The sequence below is a fragment of the Prionailurus viverrinus genome, chromosome B1 (genome assembly GCF_022837055.1).
Source record: "Prionailurus viverrinus isolate Anna chromosome B1, UM_Priviv_1.0, whole genome shotgun sequence".
Classification (NCBI taxonomy): domain Eukaryota; kingdom Metazoa; phylum Chordata; class Mammalia; order Carnivora; family Felidae; genus Prionailurus; species Prionailurus viverrinus.
In genome coordinates, this window is record NC_062564.1 from 174,061,232 (window position 1) to 174,083,312 (window position 22,081).

General features: G+C 41.2%; 1 protein-coding gene across 2 annotated transcripts in view; it reads right to left on the bottom strand.

The window, feature by feature from the left end:
* Window positions 1-266: 266 nt before the first annotated feature.
* The window catches only part of KLF3 (KLF transcription factor 3), a 35,730-nt gene continuing 13,915 nt past the window's right edge, over window positions 267-22,081 (bottom strand). For both annotated transcript variants that reach the window (XM_047855662.1, XM_047855663.1), the window contains exons 2-6: window positions 20,642-20,737; window positions 12,276-12,762; window positions 11,450-11,600; window positions 6,326-6,486; window positions 267-4,290 (exon numbers count right to left, since the gene is read on the bottom strand). In XM_047855662.1, the coding sequence (XP_047711618.1) occupies window positions 4,109-4,290; window positions 6,326-6,486; window positions 11,450-11,600; window positions 12,276-12,762; window positions 20,642-20,698 (1,038 nt within the window). In that variant the 5' untranslated portion in view covers window positions 20,699-20,737 and the 3' untranslated portion in view covers window positions 267-4,108. The remainder of the gene's footprint in view (window positions 4,291-6,325; window positions 6,487-11,449; window positions 11,601-12,275; window positions 12,763-20,641; window positions 20,738-22,081) is intronic.

A 22,081-nucleotide genomic window follows, 5' to 3' on the forward strand; every position in this document is an offset into this window, starting at 1 on the left:
GGATTCGTGGTGGGTTGTCTACAAGTTTATGGTTTGAAGATTCCCTGTTGCAGAAGACTTTCCTACCAGAAAACCAGGGACATACCTTCAGAGCTAAGTTCACTCATTCAGTTCATCTTCCCATTAGATTGATTTTTCTTTCCCTGCAACAATTGCCTATCAAAGAACGATTCACTTTGAACTTTCTAAGTGATGTCTCTTACATGTCACACTGCTAAGTTTTGCTCTTAGGGGTCACTGTATGTATAGTAATCACATGATCTCACTTAATATTCTGATGGTTTTATTAACAAGTATATAATACATATATTGCATACTGTATATAGTATATGAGGACTGTACAGTACAAATTTATGTTCACAGTTTGACATGACAAAATGTCATTACTGAATTCCCATCGGACTACAGAGTAGAAACAGAGAAGGTACATTAAACATTCACATCTTTAGTAAGAAAGATTACCAAAATGTTTCAGTATTTGCAAGTATACTAACGCATGCTAAAAACCTTTACCCATTCAGTCTTATTAGCTTATAAAATATATTACACTTTATTAAAAATTTCTGCATAGTTTATACAAGTATTAAAGTACTGTAAATGTAATAATCCTGCTATAGTTGCAGGTATGGTTTAAGAGATGCTAAGCAGAAAGATTACTTTGACCCTCTAACACTAAGTACATAACAGCAAAAAAAAAAAAAAAGTGCTAGTATTTGTAAAACGTAATATTATTGTAGCCCTCGTTTAATGCATGTAAAATGGCTTTGTAAATGTATTATTTAAGTGAATTTGCGATCATTTAGAAACTGTTAACCTTGACCAAGAAGAGAATAAAGACAACTCTGAGCAACTTCATGTATAACAGCAATTCCTTCAAGATGACTGTATATTTTCAAACCGAATTATTTTAAAATCTTAGATCTTTGAGATTGTCTTTAAAACAATCTAATCAGGAATGACGTGCAGATATACAGTATCAGCAATAAAGTCTTTCAAATTCCACATTAGTGCAACACTGATAGTGCAGATGGGTGTTTAATAAAATATACATTTACATCTACAGTTCCCTATAAATCTGTTCCAAGGCTCTTGAAACTTCCACGTATTTAGCATTTCCTTAGTTGAACACAGCTATGCTAACACATTCTCCATACCAGGTGATTTAGAATGTTAATGCCCATTTATGGTGTAGATTCACATTTTAGAACTCTAAAATATGATGGATTCAGCCTTAAACTTTCTGACTTCCCCAAGACGACACTTGGACAATAATCAAAAGAAACTCTAACAGAATTTATACAACACTAACCTCATGTTTACAGATCATTCGCATCAATTTAAAATATTGCAATTAAAACCACCTTTGATAGTAACGTGGCACATCATTAAAACCACATGTTGGAGGGCATCTTATCCTGTATTTGAGGTCTTCCACAATAACAGCTAAAAATGTCTAAGAGACTAAATTTCTCAACTATCATAGTAAATACAAATATATATATAAAAAAAGAAGAATTTGGTTAAGAGCCAATTGGTAACTAAAGTATGCAGACCAGCATGGGAACAGAGAATGGCTTCTCTGGGTTGCCTTTTCTTTCAGAGTTAAAATGGATCTGTTAATGAACTGTTACCACAATCTAAGCAAGCTGAATAGTCATGTAATAGTCTTTGCAGGGTCTTGCTCGCTCTTTTGAAGAAAATTTAAATATGCCATAACAAACACATCAGATTTCATGAGAACCTACGAAGCTTTCTATTAACTGGACTCTCACACTCAAAGCTAATTATTCAAAGATGATCGACTCTACCCTTTCTTGCCTTTTTTCCCCCTACCTTCTATATGGGTTGGAACACATAATCTGGTTATCTCCATTAAACAAAAAAGTTCCTTGCATTCCAACTTGATTCTTCAGTGTGTTGTACAAGAATCACTTCTAGAAACAAACACTTTGGCATGAATGTGACAAAGCATTTACAGTACAGACAATACCTACTTTCCCAAGAGCCATTTTTATCTTTCAATTCATGTCATAGTTGCAACAACACAAACAAACAAAAAAAAAGCCCAATTAGGATGTTTTAATATTCTAAACAAATTCTGCAGTGCTTACAAAAAAAAAAAAAAAAAAAAAAAGAGAGAGAGAGAGAATCACAACCAAGTGCCAAGAAGGTAACAAATTACTTTGTGTCTCTCCACATTTCCTTTCAGCTGGTTCAGAGGGCTGATGAGTGGGATCTCTTAGGTGCACAGTCCCTACAACTAACTTTTATTAACATAGCGCCGTCAAAGTAAGCTCCCCACGTGATTTGCAGGCCTCCAGAATCACTCATTCACTGATGTTTTAAAAACAGTTGAACAATGTATTCCTCCCAGTTAAGGTTGTGTTGGATCCTGAGTCGCGCCTGGGCTGAATCTTCAGGATTCCATTCTCTCTTCTCTTCCATCCTTTATCGAGGGGTGAAGGCGCATTTCGTTGTATGCACCCACATTTGACCACCGTCGCCCACTTTCTTCAAATTGAGGACCAATGACATTTCTATGCATGAATTATTTTTATTGGCATTTAGACTATGGTGCTCAAAAGCCAGCTTTTGAAAACAAAAACAAAAACAAAAAACTTCCCCCAAATAATGGCGCTATTTATCTTTAACATAAACACGAGTCATTTTCAGCTTCTTCTGACGGGATACTTGACAATGATTGATTTCCAGCTCCTTAACAGTAAATGCTTGGGAATTTTTGAGCTATTAATATGTGAATCCCTGAACTGTGGTTTTCTTTATTTTTCAGAAATCTGTCCCCCGAATGAAGGTATGTGTGCTTCACAACTAGCTATATTTACAAATAGTGTCACTCGGGTCTTAAATTGAATGAATCTACTACAGCGTTAGCAGATCCTTATTTATGATATGTATCACAAACACAAATGACGGCCACCTTGGCACCTTACAGTTCACACAGAAGAGCTTCTGTATAAAAGCTGTATGATTCATTTGATATGGGAATACAGTTACTGCTCAATGTTTTCCCTGTTTGCAAAATACCCTGTGAGTAGGTTGGGTAAAAGAAAGGCCATCATCCATACTCTTATCTGAAAGATTTTTCTTACCATTACTGGGCAAATATTTTTGTGTCCCTACTATCAAATGCTTGATGATCCACATTAAGGACATCAGAGGAATGGAGACAGGTGCACGGACAACCCCATCAGCATCTGGCTCTGCTTCTGCACAGCCAAACACAGAGACGGCCGCTCTGGGAGAGCACTGCACAGCTAACCACATGATGAAACCTCACTGAACGAAAAGCCCCAGCCCAGGAGGAATGGCCGGCTTCCTCCTTTGCCCCCGCTGCTTCTCCCCTGATGAACGCCCCTTCGTTCAGGCTCTGGGCCATCCAAGTATAGCATCCAGCCTTTAACTGGCAGACATCACCGACCTAAATCAGCAACTCTGGCTCACCTCCAGGGGTGGAGAGGCCTCCTTACTAGCTGCAGGCACAAAGGAGTATAAGGGACTTAATTTAGATGAAGTGATAAATCCAAGTTGACAAGCAGGATTTGTGAAGGACAATGGACGAGTTGAGTGTCCTACCTGAAATCTTGCTGCGCTTCTAGTTAATCTGAGGAAAGGGTCCACCCTTCTTGCTGGCGAGCACAAAATACGATCACAGGGCACAGAGGTATGAACGTCCCTGGCAAGGACTAGCAGGCTGGATACTGTATTTCTAATACATTTACTTTGACATTCTTTTGAGAAATACACGGAGGAACCGACAATTGGTTATTTTAAGTTTACATGTTCCCTTGTTCTCATTACATTAAACGTATCTGTAAGAAGGGTTTGCTTAGCATCCCCGGAAAAAAAAAAAAAAAAAAAAAAAAAAAGTGTTCACATTCTTTAGGTCTGACCCGTGGTAAGGAGAGGAGGATTAGAGAATATCTACTACTGACCATATGGAAGCTTGAATGATATAAATTCAGAGATTCAGGCCAGCTGAATCAAAATTAAAACGTACATGTAAAAAATGAGTTAGATAATGGGAAGGAGGACAGAGAGAGAGAGCCGGGAGAACGGGGAGCCACGGTGAGGCAGGGGACGGAGGCATTCAAACTAGCATGTGGCGTTTCCTATGTAGGGCAAGGTGGTCAGAACGGGAGAAGCTTCGGTCACAGTCTGGGCACTGGAAAGGTTTGATTCCAGTGTGTTTTCGGAAATGTCTTGTTAGTTCATCAGACCGAGCAAACTTCCATGTGCATCCTTCCCAAGTACATTTGTAGGGCTTTTCTCCTGCAAAAAGGAAAAACGAAAAGAGCTTATTTTTTCTGAGGGCAAAAGGCTATTAATTAGTAAAAATAGTGAAGCTAAGATTTTTGAGCTAAAACTCTTGGCAAATAGTATCTCCAAGGTAAGTTCATCTAAAAAAAAAAAAAAAAAAAAGTGGGCAGCGGAGAAGGATGGGATTTTAAGAGTTCTTAAAGCATAAAGCCACTGAAATCCATTCTGAGGAGCTAGCAAATAATTTTGGTTTTGCCCTCAAGGGTAGGGATGGGTACCTTAGGAAACAGCTGGTGATCTGTCTTTGTTTATCTCCAAGTCTTAAAGCTACCGAGGTGCTTAGTTATATGCGGTGCTAGCGTTTGTGGGATTTTTCTTACTATTTCAACAGTTTCCTAAAAATGAGAAGCCTCTATCAACCAAAAAATCTGGCAGCGATTTCAACATCTTCTCTTTTGTTTCATCGACTGCAATTATGCCTAAGTATAATGCTCTAATTCAGACATGCTAAAAACACAGTAATTCCTTCCTGCCCTGTCAGAAGCCCGGTTTCTCCAGCCCTGTCCTGTGGGATAATGGTAACAGGCAGCTGAGGAACAGGAGACCCTTGGGGGAAATCTTAGGGAGAGCCAGTATGAAGGCCCTTACAAATGAAAAGTGTTGTTCTTGGCAATCTTACATGTTAATGGGCAAATGGGCATCACCACAAATTAATTCCCATTTACTATCACTTGTTCTCTAGACATTTTAAGGATTGACATCCCTTGGTATTTCAATGAGATATTCAGAACTGTATTGTCTGCTTTGCTTCACTGAATATAAACGCTGAGGTATGTTTCCTGCATCTAAATTCTTACTCAAATATTCAATGTCTTTTTAATCTTAGGTTGGAAATTTGTAATGTCTACCTGTAGGGTCCCATTAATGCCCTGGGGATGCTTTTACTAGTTTTCTTGGCATTGCTGATTGGATGTTCCTCTGAACACAAGGCTATCGCCCTCAGTTCCCTCTGTAATTATACCGCGACAAAGCCCAAGAACTCAGTGGTACACAAGCCGACTTCCCCTCTGCTTTCTCTCTCCCGGGGAGTCACTGAAAACTTTCCTTCCCCTTTCTCTTCCAAATCCCAAATTCTCCCTTTTTGTAAACATTCCCAATACAAATGACTCACAGAAGGCTCAAAAACAAACAAACAAACTGCATGCTGAGTTAAGGAAACGTACACAGGGGACCACTGCTGTTATACTAGAATTTCACACTGAAGGGTTTGAGGTCAGGTCAGATGAGGCCTATTATAAACATTAAGGACCAATACTGACTGCAATTAATCAGGCGGTGTAAATCGTTTGTGTATGGGTTCCTTAAGATGTTTTGCTTACAAAATGTTCAAGAGCAAACGCAACAGTTTTATGTTTTCTTCACCCATATGATGAGTTTTTGTAAGATCCGGCTGCATGGTCGATAGTCAATACTGGACAGAATAAAAAAGGCCCTAGAACAAATACGCAGGCAACAGCACAGAAGTTCCCTCAGTTTTAGGAAGACACAAATCACCCAAATATCTTTACTTTTCTTTCTTTCAACAAGCCTTCCATTTGAATTCCATTTCTGTAAACTGCTACATTTGTTTGTTCTGCATAAAAAACTGGGTTTTGCCATTGTGAATCCGATGATGGGCAACACTGATTAAATGATGGCCCATATGAAGGCCACATCCTTGATGAGACAGGCCCATGGTTAAGAGTACTTTTCTCTCTGCTCCCGCAGCCTTTCCATCCCTCTCTCTGTCCCTTAAACGCAGAGTACAGAACTCCACTGTTACAGAATTAACCTTTAATCTACTGTAACTTATTACAAAAATAAACCCTTCATCACAAGGCTCATTTTTCACGATGAGCAGAGACATCTGTAGACAACTCTGCTAACTTTCAAGACGCCTGGAACAATTTCAGTATAATAACCTCTGAGAGCTAGAACGTTTGTTCTTGACGTTCCATTTTAATATTTCTTAAGAAGCAAGATGGAGTGAGTCTTATATTCCCGATACCTGTGTGTGTTCTTCTGTGCGCTTTCAAGTGGGAGCTTTTAGTATACACCTTGTTGCATCCGTCATAGTCACACCTGTGTATCCTCCGCTTCCTCTGGGTGTCCGGAGATTCCACAGGTAAAGGTCTCTTCCCCGGTTGCACTATGACTGAAGGGTGATTCCTATGAAAGCCAATGTTAAACGTAAAACACTGAGTGAAAGGCTCTTCCTTTTCTTCCGTCTACCAAAGGCATTAACGACACTAGGCAAAAACAAACAAACAAAAAAACCCAACGAAATAAATAAAAGGAAATTAGCGGATCAACCCAAGAAGCACTGCTATATTCATTCAACAAACATTGAGTGAGCACCTACCATGAGCCAGGCACTGTGCTTGGCACCCGGACACAAAGATGAATAAAAACAGGGTTCCTGCCCTCGAGGAGCTCACACTCTAGGGGGAGACAGACATGTAGATAAGTAATGACAGTAAGAAGGGTTAGGTGCTATGCTAGAGGGAGATGGAGGAGCTAGGAGAGTCTCTTTCCCTCAGTAAAAAGTTGCCTATTTATAGTAGCTTGTGGCACTAAGTGATGCTCAGCACTGCGAATGTCTTTTCGCAGGCTGTCCTGATTTTCATCACTGTCCTTTAGGGAAAAATGAAAAAGGTCGAATTCCCAAATCTCAGGCAATGCCTACCGTATCTACATTTTATCCTTTACCTAATTGGCATTTCGCTTCTCTCAAAGATGACCAATTCACATTTGAGTTTCAAATTCTGGCCCTTCAAAAAAAAAAAAAAAAAAAAACAGAAAGAAAAAGAAAATAATAATGATAATAACAGCACTGCTGTTTTCACCACCTCAAACCTTTACTGGTACTGTTATTCCTGCCTGAGGGAGAATTTGGGTGCAGCGCTAGCAGTCAGGCAAGGAAGTGTCTCAGTCCTGACAATGGCTCCCAAGTGCAGCCCCGGGCTCTCACGGGACCTGGCGTCTCCCTGCCTTCCTGCGGCCGCTCACCCAGACCCACTCCTGCATCGGCTCACCTTTCCAGGGTGGGTTTGAAATCAAATCATGTCCAACACCATTGCTCTAAACTTTCTCTTTTGCTCAAGGAATCTGGTGGAGAGAAGAGGCAGATGGGGAAGAGCTGGGGAAAGTCTGTAAAGCTTTCTCAGGCTTCCTCTGCTGATTAATGTCAGTAATTAAAAAATTCTAATCTATTCATTTGCCTTCCTAACGACTAATTACTTGATACATTACAAGCTGATGGAACTGGCCTCCAACAGTAATGAAAGACTCGTCTTATACATTTGAATCCAAAGTTCTTAAAATGTTCCAAATAACCCATGAATTTTCTGTACAAGCGTGGACGAGGAGAGAGGGAATCTGATGAGCGTAAATGCTCAAGCTTGTGAGATTCAAAAAGGATGATAAAATTTCGCCATAAAAATCCTGAAATGAAACTTGCTTTTATCTTGGTAAAAATCTGAATACATGTTCCTTATCAGTAACTTTTCCAGGCATGGTAAGAAGTAAATGGAAAAAGAATAAAAGGGGCATTGATTTTAAGTGATTTTTTTTATTCCTCACATCTATTAGTAGCAAAGAAAACTGTCAGTTTTGAGTATCACTTTACCTTCCTACCTTGATGTTTAGTGGGAGCAATACAGAAGGATAAAATAGCCAGGTTCAGATACATGGAAAAGTGAACATGAACTAGTGGGGGAGGGCAGGGGGACAAGGACTTCAATTATATAGATGTACAAACAGAGAAAATAGAGAAGTGACAGGTTTATGGACACGTTGCGTTTATAAAGCTAAATTATTAATTTAAAATCCTTCAATAAAAAGAAGAGTTGTCAGTTTATTTCTAACTTTCAACCTTAATGCCGTTGATTGAAACGTTTCATCTTCATTAAGAAAACTTCAGGAAATAAAATGCTGGGGGGAAAAGCTGAATGGTTGGTTAATTTGTATCTCCTATGCCTCTGGGATACTGAGGGAGTATCCCAGGTGACTTTGGAAGTCTCTCCCAATTATTACATTTTATGGGTTGGGAATGTGTCTAACAGTTTCTGTGCAATGGTTTTGTCTGCCTTTTCCAGCTCATTCTGCGTACAAAGGTACATTACAAGGCTGTGTGCTCCAACATCAAATCCCAGCTCTGTCACTGCGAGTCCCTGTGACCCCAGGCAAGGTATTCTCCCTGTGCCTCTCTGTAGAATGGGGACGATGGTAATAATGTGATCCTAGAAAGTTGTGGGTAATGTATACAACACACTGAAGGATAACATCTGTTCCAGATGTAAATCTACTAAATATTATGGTTAATTACTGTTACTATTTTGAGGTTCAGAAACCCAATTGCAAACTTTGCCCCTATGGCTGTTGAATCTCGTGAAGAGCTCTTTTGGGATGTCCCCACACCACAAAGGGAAATCTCTGCTCAAGCTGACATCCACCTTGAAAGGTGGCATCATTCACGCCCCATTTCTAAAGAGCCAGATACTGGTGCAGGCAGGGGTTGGAGGGCAGGGTCTATACAACTCACTCTTTCTGTACTCCCCACTTTTAAAGACGCTGTTTGGGATCCTTACAACCGAGAAATAAGAACAGCTATTACGTATCAGATACCTGGTCATTGTTTTGAGTTAAGCCGACCCCCTCTTAAGTTTGCTAGAAGTCACACACAATTACATGGGGGAAATCTGACCCTCAAGCTCTTCACTCTAAATACACTTCACGTATGTAAAGATACAAAAAAAAAAAAAAAAAAAGGAAGCTGATAGCCATTTGAGTGCCTTTAAAAATAATTCTAAAGCTGTAACTCTATGTCCAAGCAAATGGGTTTCCAAACTGCACTTTGTATTCCACCTTTGGCAAGGAAGGGTTTCAGAAGGCAAATATTATCGGGCCTGCCTCACTGCAATGGGACTAGGCACTTGGTTTCAATCGATTCTTTCCTGGCTAGCTGGTTTCCTATGTGGGCTGCTACTGGGCACACTCCAAGACATTACTTAATCACATCTGTGAGAGAACTGCTTACAGACTACACGTCCCAGTTGTGGCTAATCTGTTGAATTTCTTGAGGAGCAAAATGCATTCTTGGGTCAGCATTAACATAAGCATATTACTCATTAATCATTAAAAGCCACTGAGCTTGAGATCGTCAAAAGAATCTTAACTTAAAATGAGAAAAAATATTTTCTTTCAGTAGTAGAATACAGCCTTCAAGTATTTTTCTTCTGTAATGTTTTACAATGTAATTCATAATAACCTCGACTTTGGAATAACCCTTCTTCAGTCAATGGATTCCTCTCTCTTGGGCACGTGGCTTTATTTAGTTTTACAGCATCTTTTTCATCACCTGTGCAGAAACAATGACACGTGCAAGTCATGTTGCCAGTTAACTTGCCAGAGACACCTGGCATCATAAAAAAAAAAAAAAAAAAAAAAAAAGGAGGTAACTCAGTCTAGAAGATGTGTCTATTTTGGCTAGTCCTTCTGTGTTCCCTTTCACCTGAGAGCAGGGGTGGGATGCACTGGTTAGATATGGACAACGTGGCAGGAAGAGCAGTCATCTGGTGACAGGAGGTCAAACCCAGGCCCCCCTGCTGTTCACAGTATGATTATAAGGCGAGTTATCTCATGCCTTGGCTCATCAGTTCTCCATTTGCTCTGACTCCCACATGCTTGTTATGGGGGAATGAAATAACTCCTTTGAAAACATCTGGGAAAGTTTCATGGGGGGCGGGGGCATTATGCAATTATGAAAGGTAATAATGTACAAGTCCATCAGACACACTCTCTCCCTGCTGATGTGGCTGGTCATAGGATTCCATTCTCTTCTTCCCCTATCAGGGAGTAAAGGCCAACTACCTCCTCCCCCCAAATAACTACGATTTGGTACAATGGGCAATTAACGTGACCTACTACGAAGGCACCTACTTGGGTTGACTGTGGATAGAACTAGAATATGTTTTAAGTTCCAGAAAATAGCTGTTTGAAAGCCAGAGAATTTACATTCTGTTGCAGAATTAACTGTGTAAGGGAGAGGGGAAAGGATGACGTAGAAAGGTGGGCAGAACATTGTTTCAAGTTGGAAAAAAGTGATATGGGAGAAAGAAGATGGAAGGGTCCCGGAGGAAACAATAACTGTTGCCTTTGGACTAGGAAGCTGGTCATTAAATCCAACCTTGAAAGAGCCATAACACAAGACAATTACAAGAAAAATAATTATAATCAATAATGCAAATAAAGAGGAAACAAGGCAAGATTAAGTGACAAGCCCAAGGTCATACATATGGTGGAGAGCAGAGCTGGGATCCAAGATGTCCAATCCAAAGGTCACCTTCTTAGCTACCACAAACACAGCCTCCAGTGTAATCACTGGTAGAAGGCAAGGATATCTATTGTTGCAAATCCCATCAATGATGCCATTTAACTTGTGTATGACGCCACCACATTATAGCGAGTTAGACCTAACACAAACTACAGTTCAGTGCTTGGATGTAGACTGATACAGAAACCTTCCTACTGGACGGCAGTTCTGAGGCAGACTGAACATTCCAAGGGCAGATGTGATTTTCAAACACCAGAGATAGTGGGTGGGTTACTCCAATGCTTAACTTCTCTGAGCTACATGGGCAACTTTCTGTTGCCACCACTATTCCCAGGCCTTTTTTGGAGTGACTCCTTTGGGCTTGTGATGCCCCTTTGTAGAAACAGTATTAGAAGTGACAATTGGAAGGACGATGTATGTCCTATAAAGTTTTCATGATCCAACCTTAAGTAGACTATCTGGAATACCAAATTCAATCCACATGGGGATTAAGATTATGGGAAACCTATGTACAGTCTGGAAGGATTTAAAAAAAAAAGAATAAAAATGATTTACATGACAAGGTGGCAAAATCACGAGTGACCGATTTACTGCAAACTTGACGTAAATGTTATAAGACAGTCCATATAGTGGGACACATTGTCTTCGGAGATTTTCCCGTTTTCCCAGTGGCGGCCCCCTACTGCGAGGTGTCCCTGGCAATCCACACCACACCCTGAGTTGGAAGCCTGCACTTCCATTCCAGGTCCCAAGATGCACGCTGCTACGCCAATGTCGGGTAGACCTGAACATACTTACTCTTGCAACAGTGCTTGCGGGGGGGACACTGAGTTCATTAAAGGGGGTGACATTTCTTCAGGATAATAATCTGTCCTCTGTGGTTCAATCCCAGGTTCTATTTTAATTTTTTTCTGTAATATAGGCTTCTCATAGGATTCAATTACAGGTACTAAAAAATAAAAATAGAAAAGTCACTCCATGTACAATTTACCAATTTCAGCTTTTAAAAGTTTAGTGCACAGCTTCTACCTACAACGCTGATGTGTGGAGTATCTGTTTGCCTTTAGCAAAATTATGGCAGAAACAAATCTGCGGGGTGTGTTTCCCCTGACAACCACTCTGGCAGCAAGTGGCATGCATAGGAAGCTGGACTTTGAGCACATCAGCCCCCAAATGGTTCTTCCTTAGGAATTTGCGTTATCACCTTTTAACCCCATAGTCTTCTGCCTCCAAACAGCCAGTAAACGAGGCGGCTTTAAGTAACCTTTAGTTATCACCATGATCAAAGGCATTTATTAAATTAATGTCTTTTTTGGTTGGCATTCAATGAAGCAAAATATAAAGTCGGGATCTGTAGTATCTCAAAGTTGACAATTACGCAGTAAAAGTAACCATTTCATGGCATTCATTAAACAGCCTGATTCTTGGGAGCTCTTCCAGTATCAACACTTGCCCCCCCTCCCCCAACAAAAGGAAACGCCTCAGGCGGTCAGGCTCTAAGGGGAATGGCTCCTTGAAGAGTACAGGGGCGCTGTCGCTGCCTCCTCTGTGGCCCCCGCAGAGCCGGTGGGCGCAGACCCCAATGCTAGGCGGGAGCCGCGGAGCTGTCCCCAGTGGCGGTTACCTTGCATGCTGCTATTTGAGTTTTCCATCTCCTCCGACAAGGAGACCATGAGCGGCTGCTGGAGGTGGCTGGTGTACATGAAGGGGACCGGCTGCACCACGACGGGCTGGATGACGGGCAGGATCCCGGGGCTGCGGATGCCGTGCCGGGACAGGGCGGCGGCCATCACCGGGGGCATGGACAGCGGCACGCCGAAGGGCTGCACGCCTGGGGGAGGCGGTGAGTACTTCTTCATCGGTGGGCTGGAAGAAGGCATGCTCAGGCCAGGCGAGGCTCTCCGGTGCGAGGGCTGGAACTTCAGTGAGGAAGGAGAATTCCCCGCAGAGGGCGGCGAACTCCGCTTGTTCACGGTCAGGTCCACTGGCTCCATCTGCATCCCGTGAGACAGGGCCTCCGGGGTCTGGAAGAACTTATCAGGTAACGGCGTGGAGTAGATGACTCCGTACTTGTTGGGCTTCATTGACTCCATGTAATTAGATGGGTATGACTATTGGGAAGGAGAAACAGAAACGTACGAGCAGTGACACAGGTGCATTCGCCTGAAACATGAACTAAGACGAAATGGTGCAAGAAGGTGCTCTCAGTTACATGGACCTCCAAAAGCGATTTACATTTAGATACCGACCCTTGAAAACGCTAGGAGGGGACTGGTCTAGTAAACTTTAAGGTTAATGGGATAACCATGAAAAACCTCACATTTAATTCTAAGATGTTTCCCATGTCAAATGTTAAGGTTGAGGTTGACACCCGGCAAAATTCTGAAACAGGTTATAAACAGAAGACTCATGGGCCTTTATTGGGAGAAGTTCCGTGTTGGGGTTCACCAATAACCAGCCAAGCCAATGAACCTCGTTGCTTTGCTGATGGGGCTTCTGGGTCGGCAGGAAATGCTCTCCATCCTTCACCTCAGCAGGGCATTTACAGTCTCACGACACACTTGTGTATAATACGGAGAAACAGCTGCACAGTAGTACCTTTGGGGGCGGGGGGCTTTAGCTGGTGACCAACCATGACTAGGGTGAACACAGTCCTGGTTTTCCCGGGATGGTCTGTGGTCTGGTTTTAGCAGTAATAGCCCTACATCCCAGGAGACACTGCAGTCTCAGGCAATCAGGATGGTCAGTCATCCTCCCCACCTATATTTTGAAGGTCACCCACCACAGCGTAATCATATCCATGGCCCCAACGCATTCAATGGTCTTATTCCAACAGTTTGAATGAAGCTGAAGGTGACCTGATTTCCAAATTTGTGCGTGACACAGAACAATAAGAAACAGCTAATATGACACAAACAAGGTCCCGTGATGCTTGAAGTGACTTTGACTTGCACACAAACCAAGGCCCAGTGTCTGCACCTCTATACCTTGCTACCACCTCATCAAAAGAGGATGATCAATGGTCTGTTTCCTCCAAAAAACTAAGGTCTGTCTTACAATTGACCTAATTTATCTTTAAATACCTTTCTCTCTTATGGATTCAGAATAATGGAATATTACCAACTTTAAATACAAACCAATCTTAATCATTGCATACTATGGGTGTGGTCCTTGGCCAGGGAATTCACTAGAGTTACTTTTAAAAAAAATGTTTTTTAAAGTTTATCTATTGATATTTTGAGAGAGAGAGAGAGAGAGAGAGAGAGAGAGAGAGAGAGCGAGCACCAGCTGGGGAGGGACACAGAGAGAGAGAATTCCCAAGCAGGCTCCACACCATCAGTGCAGAGCCTGACACAGGGCTCAATCTCATGAACCATGAGATCACTGCCTGAGCTGAGATCAAGAGTCGGACACTTAAGCGACTGAGCCACCCAGGCACCCCTACAAGAATTACTTCTATTCCTTAACTAAACTTGAAAAAAAGTCTTTGTTGTTGGATGCTTTTTAAAAAATTAAACTCAATATAAGCTATTTCCTTTACTCGTAGGTATTTTAGGGAAGATGAAATTTTTAGTGATAACATGTCAAGTCCATCTGCAGAAAACTACTTGTATTTGAATATTGTATAGTGAAAGTGATCAGCAACATGCTATGCCTCTCTTCCAGCTCTAAAAGCCTATGCATTCCAGATTCTGAGGCAGTACCAGCTCATGACACAACCAAGAAAACCCACCAATGGAGCTTAAATGCATGATAAATTTCTGGGCTACCCCAGTCCCCCAGTGGCCACTATTGTGAGTAATAAATAATTGTGGGTCAGCAGTGGTGGTTTTTTTGTTTGTTTGTTTTTGTTTTTTTTTTTTTTTAACTGGGATTACTACCGAGATCACATCCTTTCCTTTCTGGGACTCCACAAGTGAAATCTCCACCTGGCTATGCATCAGAATCCCCAGAGCTGCTTCTAAAACTCCCTTCTCCTGGGCAGCATGGGACCTGGCAGTATTTATCTTTATCTGCTTTTGAAGTCAGTTTCTCATCGTTAAGATTATGTGTTTTGTTCTTCTGTCCCTTCTTTATCCCTGCCAACGCAATCTCTGTAATCTCGTAGAGCAGTGATTCTTGCAGTATGGTGCACGTCTCTCTGGGGGTACCGAAGATACTTCGAGAATACACAAAAAATACACAGTGCTTTAAAATGGTTACGTGTTTATTTAAATGCGCAAGAAAAAAAACTTTTTTTTACAGTAGTGATATAAACTTCCTTTTCAGAAAAAATTTATTACGTTAAAAAAGCAATTCTACAAAAAAGAGGGCAAGAAAAATTACTAAATATTAAAAGTGCAGGTGCCACGAGGATACGGCAAAACTTGTCAAGGTGACATTGAACACCCGTATCCTAGGAGGTCGTGAGGTTAAAATTAAAATTGGATTCAATGAGATAAGGAGCTTAACACACACTGTGGTGCTCGAAGTCCCTTCTCTTTCTAGACAAGGAGTTGCACTATAATGGATTTGAACTTCCCAATCAGGGCTTCTCAAACTTTACTGTGCACGAAGTCACCAGACGATCTTGTTAAAATGCAGATTCTGAATTTCTGGGGAGTGGCCCTAGGTGCATAGACCCCTTTTGAACAGCACGGCTGTAAATGATAAAGAGATACAGAATAAAACCACTAATTTCTAGTATGAAAATTTGGTAAATCATTCAAATACAATTTAAAAGGGGAAAGAATTTTCACTGATAATACTGCTTAAAAACAAGGATGTGGAAGGATATACAATCAGGAAATGCAAAATATGTAAGTGGTTGTCTTTATTTTATTTTATTTTTTTTTCCAACGATTATTTATTTTTGGGACAGCGAGAGACAGAGCATGAACAGGGGACGGGCAGAGAGAGAGGGAGACACAGAATCGGAAACAGGCTCCAGGCTCCGAGCCATCAGCCCAGAGCCTGACGCGGGGCTCGAACTCACGGACCGCGAGATCGTGACCTGGCTGAAGTCGGACGCTTAACCGACTGCGCCACCCAGGCGCCCCAGTGGTTGTCTTTAAAGACAGCTTTGAGTTAGGTATCAAGAATCAAAAGGGGAAAGGATCAAAAGGGTTCTTTAGAACCAGGCACACCTAAGTCCACCAAAGGTGAGAGACCCAAACATGCAGCCATAATAATATTAAATACATTTACATTTAAATATTAAAATAAAGAACGTTAAGAGGCACAGATTCACTAACAGAAAAAAGAAAACAAATTCTAGTATGTACGATAAGGGTCTGAAGACATAATTAAATACAGGGGGGAAACGATTTCTTCTGGTTCTCAAGGTTAACATGCCTTCTATAAATCTCAAAAGGGCAAAAGTTCTGGTGCTAGAAACAAAAATTTGGGAAGTGGAAAGCATTTTCCCAATTGTTTCTACTCACCAAAATGTAGCTGCTCCCATGTTTTCAGCCCTATTCTTCAAAGACCTCCCTATGACCTAGATTTTAATGCCAAGTTATTGGCAGTTAAATAGAAAGCAAAATGAGGACACTTTTATTGCTGTCATTGCTGGGTTTTTTCTAACTCTGAGGTGAGTTTAAGGAAAGTAGGAATTTAGAACCTGGGAGATTTGCAAATTTAATAATACTCTCAGGTTTCTCAAGCCATAAAAAAAAAAAGAGAAAGCCATACATAAAGCCCAGTTTTAGAAACATGATGCACGTTTCTGCTGAGTATGCTCTCCAGTGAATGCCCCCCCACTCCGTCCCCCATTCCGATGTGATGGGCGGTGTTTGCAAGGCTATGGGGCCAAAAGGAGGAGGGTACACATTTGGATACACAGCAGAGTACACAATGAACTATCTCCAGTCTGACTGCCTTGTAAAAGGGTTAAGAAATGTGGTTTCTCACACCATCTCACTAGAAAATTCCTTAGCAATGTTCATCAGAACCTTCTATAGGACGTGTGTGCTTTAGTTATTTGGGTGGAGCACACAAGCTACTACAATCAGCCTGCAGCAATCTGGTTCTCCACAGCCTAAGGACCCTTCCAGGGCTTGCTGCGGGTGTGTGCCTTAACTGAGTACACCCTGGTAATAGTTGCTTCTGCTCTGTTCCAGACCTTTGCAGTCTTCTAACAAAGCAGTGCAAGTAAGTGCCACAGTAGCACCAAATCCAAATAGGAGGCAAGTGCTGATGAAGTAGAAAAGGCTCCTCTGGCCACTGATGGACACCCAATGCCCCGGTGCAGACTGCTCACCCAAGGATGCCTGATATGCTGGAGCAGAGCAGCCTGCAGACCAGACTCTGGCCAGGGTCTCTAGGACCTTCTGGCCCTCACTAGGGGTGGCCGTGGGTTGTACTTTCTGAGTTGTAACTGACATTCACGTGTTCAAGCCGCACACCACATGTAATTCATTTGAGGATCGCTTCCTCTCATTGGAATGAGAGATGAGGGTCTGGCACGGGTGCTCACCAAACACTTGATGAATGAATGAAGTGAATTAATGCACCCTCTGAGCAAGTTTTTACTACTGTCAAGACCAAGGAAAGTATCAGTTCTTTTGATTCTTCAAAATAATGATTTTAATTGTGATGGGGATAAAGGCACAGGGTTTGGATGATTTTTCAAAGCTATCACTGTACTTAAGTGAGAATTTCAGTCATTTCTTATTTTATGGGGAATGGTTTTGGTGAGTTTTCCATCCCAAGACAGTTTTTTTTTTTTTTTTAATTTTTTTTCAACGTTTATTTATCCTTAGGACAGAGAGAGACAGAGCATGAACGGGGGAGGGTCAGAGAGAGAGGGAGACACAGAATCGGAAACAGGCTCCAGGCTCCGAGCCATCAGCCCAGAGCCCGACGCGGGGCTCGAACTCACGGACCGCGAGATCGTGACCTGGCTGAAGTTGGACGCTTAACCGACTGGGCCACCCAGGCGCCCCCCAAGACAGTTTCAGTGGATGGGGTGACTGCACGAAACATGGATGGAGTCTCTATTTCACTGCTCATTCATATGAAAAAAAAGAGTGAACATCCGTGACAGGGCAATGGCAAGTCAAAGGAATCTTCATGACAAGGGTGGGGTTCCCAGTGCAAGAAGGCGTGGTGCGTGTATAAACAGACACTCTGGAAACAGCAAATGTCATACCCTTCTATGCAAACAAAAGTAGAAAGCTCTCTTTCTACCAGGCTCAGAAAAGTCATGTGTTTCTGTTGGAACAGAACAGAGGCACTACTGATTTTAAGTACTTCTCAACCTGGAAGGAGTCTGTTAGAGGGACAATTTTCATTACAAGAAAAAAACAAACAAACAAACAAAAACAAAACACTTCCTTTCTTCAAAACTAATCTTCCTATAGGGATAAAATATGAAAATACTTTTTAAAACTTTGTCTTCTTTCTCACTTCCTAAATTAATTTTCAACCTTCTTTGAAAGTGTACTCAAATGCTTTCAAGAAAGCAATTTCTTTTACATGTGCATTCTATATTCACATGCTACCTCGTATTCTATGTGTGATCATCTCCAATTTTACAAATTAAAAAGAAAAGAGGCTCCAGGAGCTGCTGGTGGTTTGCCAACATTGCATCGATAGTAAGTAGCAGAATACAGCACAGGGTGGGTTTCTACTCTGTTCCCCACTCTTGCAAATTTTAATAGGGCAATCCAAAAACTTAGTGTTTGCCTCCAAGCACAAGGTTTATTAGCAGAGGACGGCATTGAAGGCTTCTATTTCACTAAGAGAGAAATGACACTTCTTTACTTTCTCTAAACTGTAGCAAAATGCCAAATAGGTAATCAGCCTTCAGGTCAAAGGTGGAATTAAAAAAAAAAAAAAAAAGGAATAAAGGAATAATAAATTAGGTTTAGCACTCTCCACCTACAGAGGCAGGAGAGATAAAATTTGAAGATTCCAGAGTGGAAATAAAAGCTTTTTATTTAACTTTGTTAACTAAAATAATAACAACATCCCACTCCCCAAATGTTTCCACTAACTGAGGTTTTGCTGAAGCAGGAAAAAGAAATTTCATTGTAAGGACTGACACTAACTTTTGGTGAAATGATCTAATTAAATTCTCTAAGTGCTAGCTGAAAGTTGAAAACTAGAGACCATTAATTGCAAATTTCCTTCTACATATTTTAACTTCATATATTTATATAAGTTACAGCATTATAACTGTTACTTCAAATTCATTTTATTTCCTTTTTTTTCAGTCAAGTGCATTTCCTTACACTTAATTATCTCACACCAACTTAGCAATGTGGATCTTCATTTGAGCTTTAAATTGGCTCTTGAGCCATATTTTCATGCTTGATTAAAAGCTGGGAAGTATACTGAATATTAAATGCATCAAAGATGGTTCTGCATCATTTATAAAATTAATCATCTTCTCCAGTACTAAAAACCTATTCGTATTTCAAGGATATAATTAATAGGGAAATTTTACACCTCAATTTTCCTCCAATGTGATCATGCAATAGTTTGGTGTAAGGGGTTGATGAATACGGGGACAGCACGAAATAACATCAGAAGTCAATTTACTTTTTTGATTAATGAAGTTCTCACTGCTCGGTTATTATCACATTCAGACACTTGGTTATCCAGTTATCATGCTGGAATGTAAATGTTATTTCCTTAAAGCCACTTGGACCTAACTTTTCATTGTACACAGTGGTAAACACTTCACTGGCTTAGTAATATCCATGGCAACTCAGTTCCAAGGGCCTCCGAGTGACCCCTGTGTCTTGTATAAACATTTTTGGCAGGAGCCTCGGCAGCCGATGCATAAGGATGATCTAATTTTGCAAGCGTGTCATTACCAACCTTCAGATACAAAACGCAGGCCAAGTTTTTCCCCTTGTGACTATTTTCCAAGCCATGGAAGAAAAGAGCAAGGCACAGTGGGAGCACTGTCTTGTTACTTCATATTCACTCAACCAGATCACCGTAGGTGGACGCCACCCCCTGACTTGAAGTCCTTGGACCCCTTTCTGTCCTTGTCCGTGCCCCATGTTCACAGCACCAGGGCTGTACCTACAGAAACACCTGGCCAAACTCCTAGCCACCTGCGGGGAGAAGCATCTAGATGGGCCGGGCCCACAGAGGGCTAGCTTAGCACAAAGGTGTTGAAAGACACACGGAACAAGATTCCCTCCCAGCCAGACTCTCCCAAGTGGAAAGGAATCCCGTTCTCCCGGCCAAGTTCTCTCCTTTGCTAGCTTCTCCTCAGCCATCTCATACAGTCACAGCTCAGCATAGCTGCTGTCATAGGTTTTTAAGCAAATCTTTTTATTCTGAATGCATTTACATGCAGGAATGAGGACTTTTTTTTTTTTTTTTTAGGTTTCATCTTTTTAAATCAGCTCTGTGAAGGACATGCTGAACACCAAATGAGACAAACTGGAATATTTTTTTTCTTCCTGTATTAAAAAAAGGACATTCACAAACATTTTAAAGAAAATCTTCTTTCTATATAATTGGGGTGATCTTCAATAAAAAAAAAAAAAACTCAAAATAATCATGTTCTTGATGCAGATTTCTTATAAAAGTACATTCGAAAACTGCTTCCTAACCATGACAAACATTGAGTACAGGATTTTTCTTCTTTTTTAATGTCCCCAGATCCACATTAATTTTTAAAAATCAGTCTGGCTGAACTTTTTTTGGCTGAAACCAATAATCCCGAGAGCCCAAACTAAAAAGCTGGTAACTGAGGAGTTTCTGTAAGTCTACTCCTGTCATGACCAGATTCGCCTATGACCCAAGTGCGGTGCGATCACACCCTGAGGAGCGTTGGGCACAGGTCTTGAGATGTGGATTTCATTTATACAAGGGCGCAAGGTTGCTGGCGGGTATTTGCTCCACTTACTCCCTGAGGCTTTGAAAAAAGTTTGTTCACCAAATGCCTGTCAAGTGATGAGTAACTTTAAGGAATAACACAACACACAATAATGTTCTTGCCACTTGGAATAGATAAGAAGAGGTGTTCAATTTTGGAAAACTTACCACGGAGACAGGGTCCATGGCCTCTTGCTTGACAGGGACTGGGTCAAACATGAGCATTCTTTTAGTTAAGCTTTCTAGGGTGTTCTGGTGTTTGGCCTAGAAAACAAAACAAGGTGTCCAAATAAATCCCAAGGTTACCTTAATATAAACCAGTAAAAATAAAACATAATATTCCTCAAGCCCCTTCTCTGCTCCTTCCTCTCCCCTAGCCCCGGAATGGCTGGAATTTATTTTCCTTACCTATGAAAGATGCCATTTTACATAATTAAAACCAGATCCCATGGTCATAAGTAGATGAGAGCCAACTGGCATTTCTAACTCAAATACATAAACCCTGACATTTCTGGAACAATACGTACAGCCCCTTCTGAGCAACAAAGCTTGCTTAAGACTGCTGTACAACTCAACAGAAGTTCACATCACATATGAATGTGAAACATTTTTCCTTATGTTCATTACAGAAAACTCAAGAAAAAAACAAGACAACCAAAAGAAAACCTAGAACCAATCATCATTGATATCTTTGTTTTTAACCTTCCAAACTCTCTTTTTAAAAGGATTGTAATATGCATGCTCATAATTTCACTTGACAACTGACTGGGCAAATGTTTTTCTGTAAGTGTGGTTCCGTACCATCAAATTCCGTGTGCCACTGTGCGAACAGATCAGGTTATTTATATTATCCCTTTCTGTTGGGCAGTTAGGTTGCTTCTAAATTTTCGCCATTATGGATGGCAGTGTCTTCATACTCATGTCCTGCACATTCTTAAGTGGGGTAAATTTTACGTAGGGGAATTCTTGGATGAGAAGCACGTATATTTTCCAAACCATTTGATGTATCATCCAGGAAAACTGCTCTACTATTCCCACAGATAAAATAGAACCCATTTCCCAACATGCCCACCTGCAATGTGTATTACCACTTAAAAAAATAAAAACTGCTAGTTTGTTTCAAAACGGCAAACTATTTACATTCGAAATTGATGTGATTATTCAAGTGGAATCTTCTCCATCTTTATGTAGCACCTGCATGTCTCCTCGAGTGAAATGCCTATATTCAGGTCTCGAGCCGCCCCCCCAGCCCCCCTGCCCATTGTTTTCTAAGCACGTTTCACACATGAAGACTGTTAGTCTGTATTCACTCCAATTCCTCATTAGGAAATAAGCCAATCTTTAGCCTGATGTAAAGGAAATGTCCATCTTAATCTTGTCTGGCCTTACTCTTCTCTTCTACTGTTATGCTCCTATTATCCCTTCCCTCCTGTGTTCTGTACTGGCTCACTTCGGCACTAATCGACATCAAGCCAACCCCTTCCCCACGAGACAAGATATTCAGTCTGCTCAACATACAACTGCATTCCATAGCTTTTGGAATCACTGCCTGGCTACTACCCAGATCTTCAACAACCTGCTTCAGGCACCTACTATTCAAATTTGGTT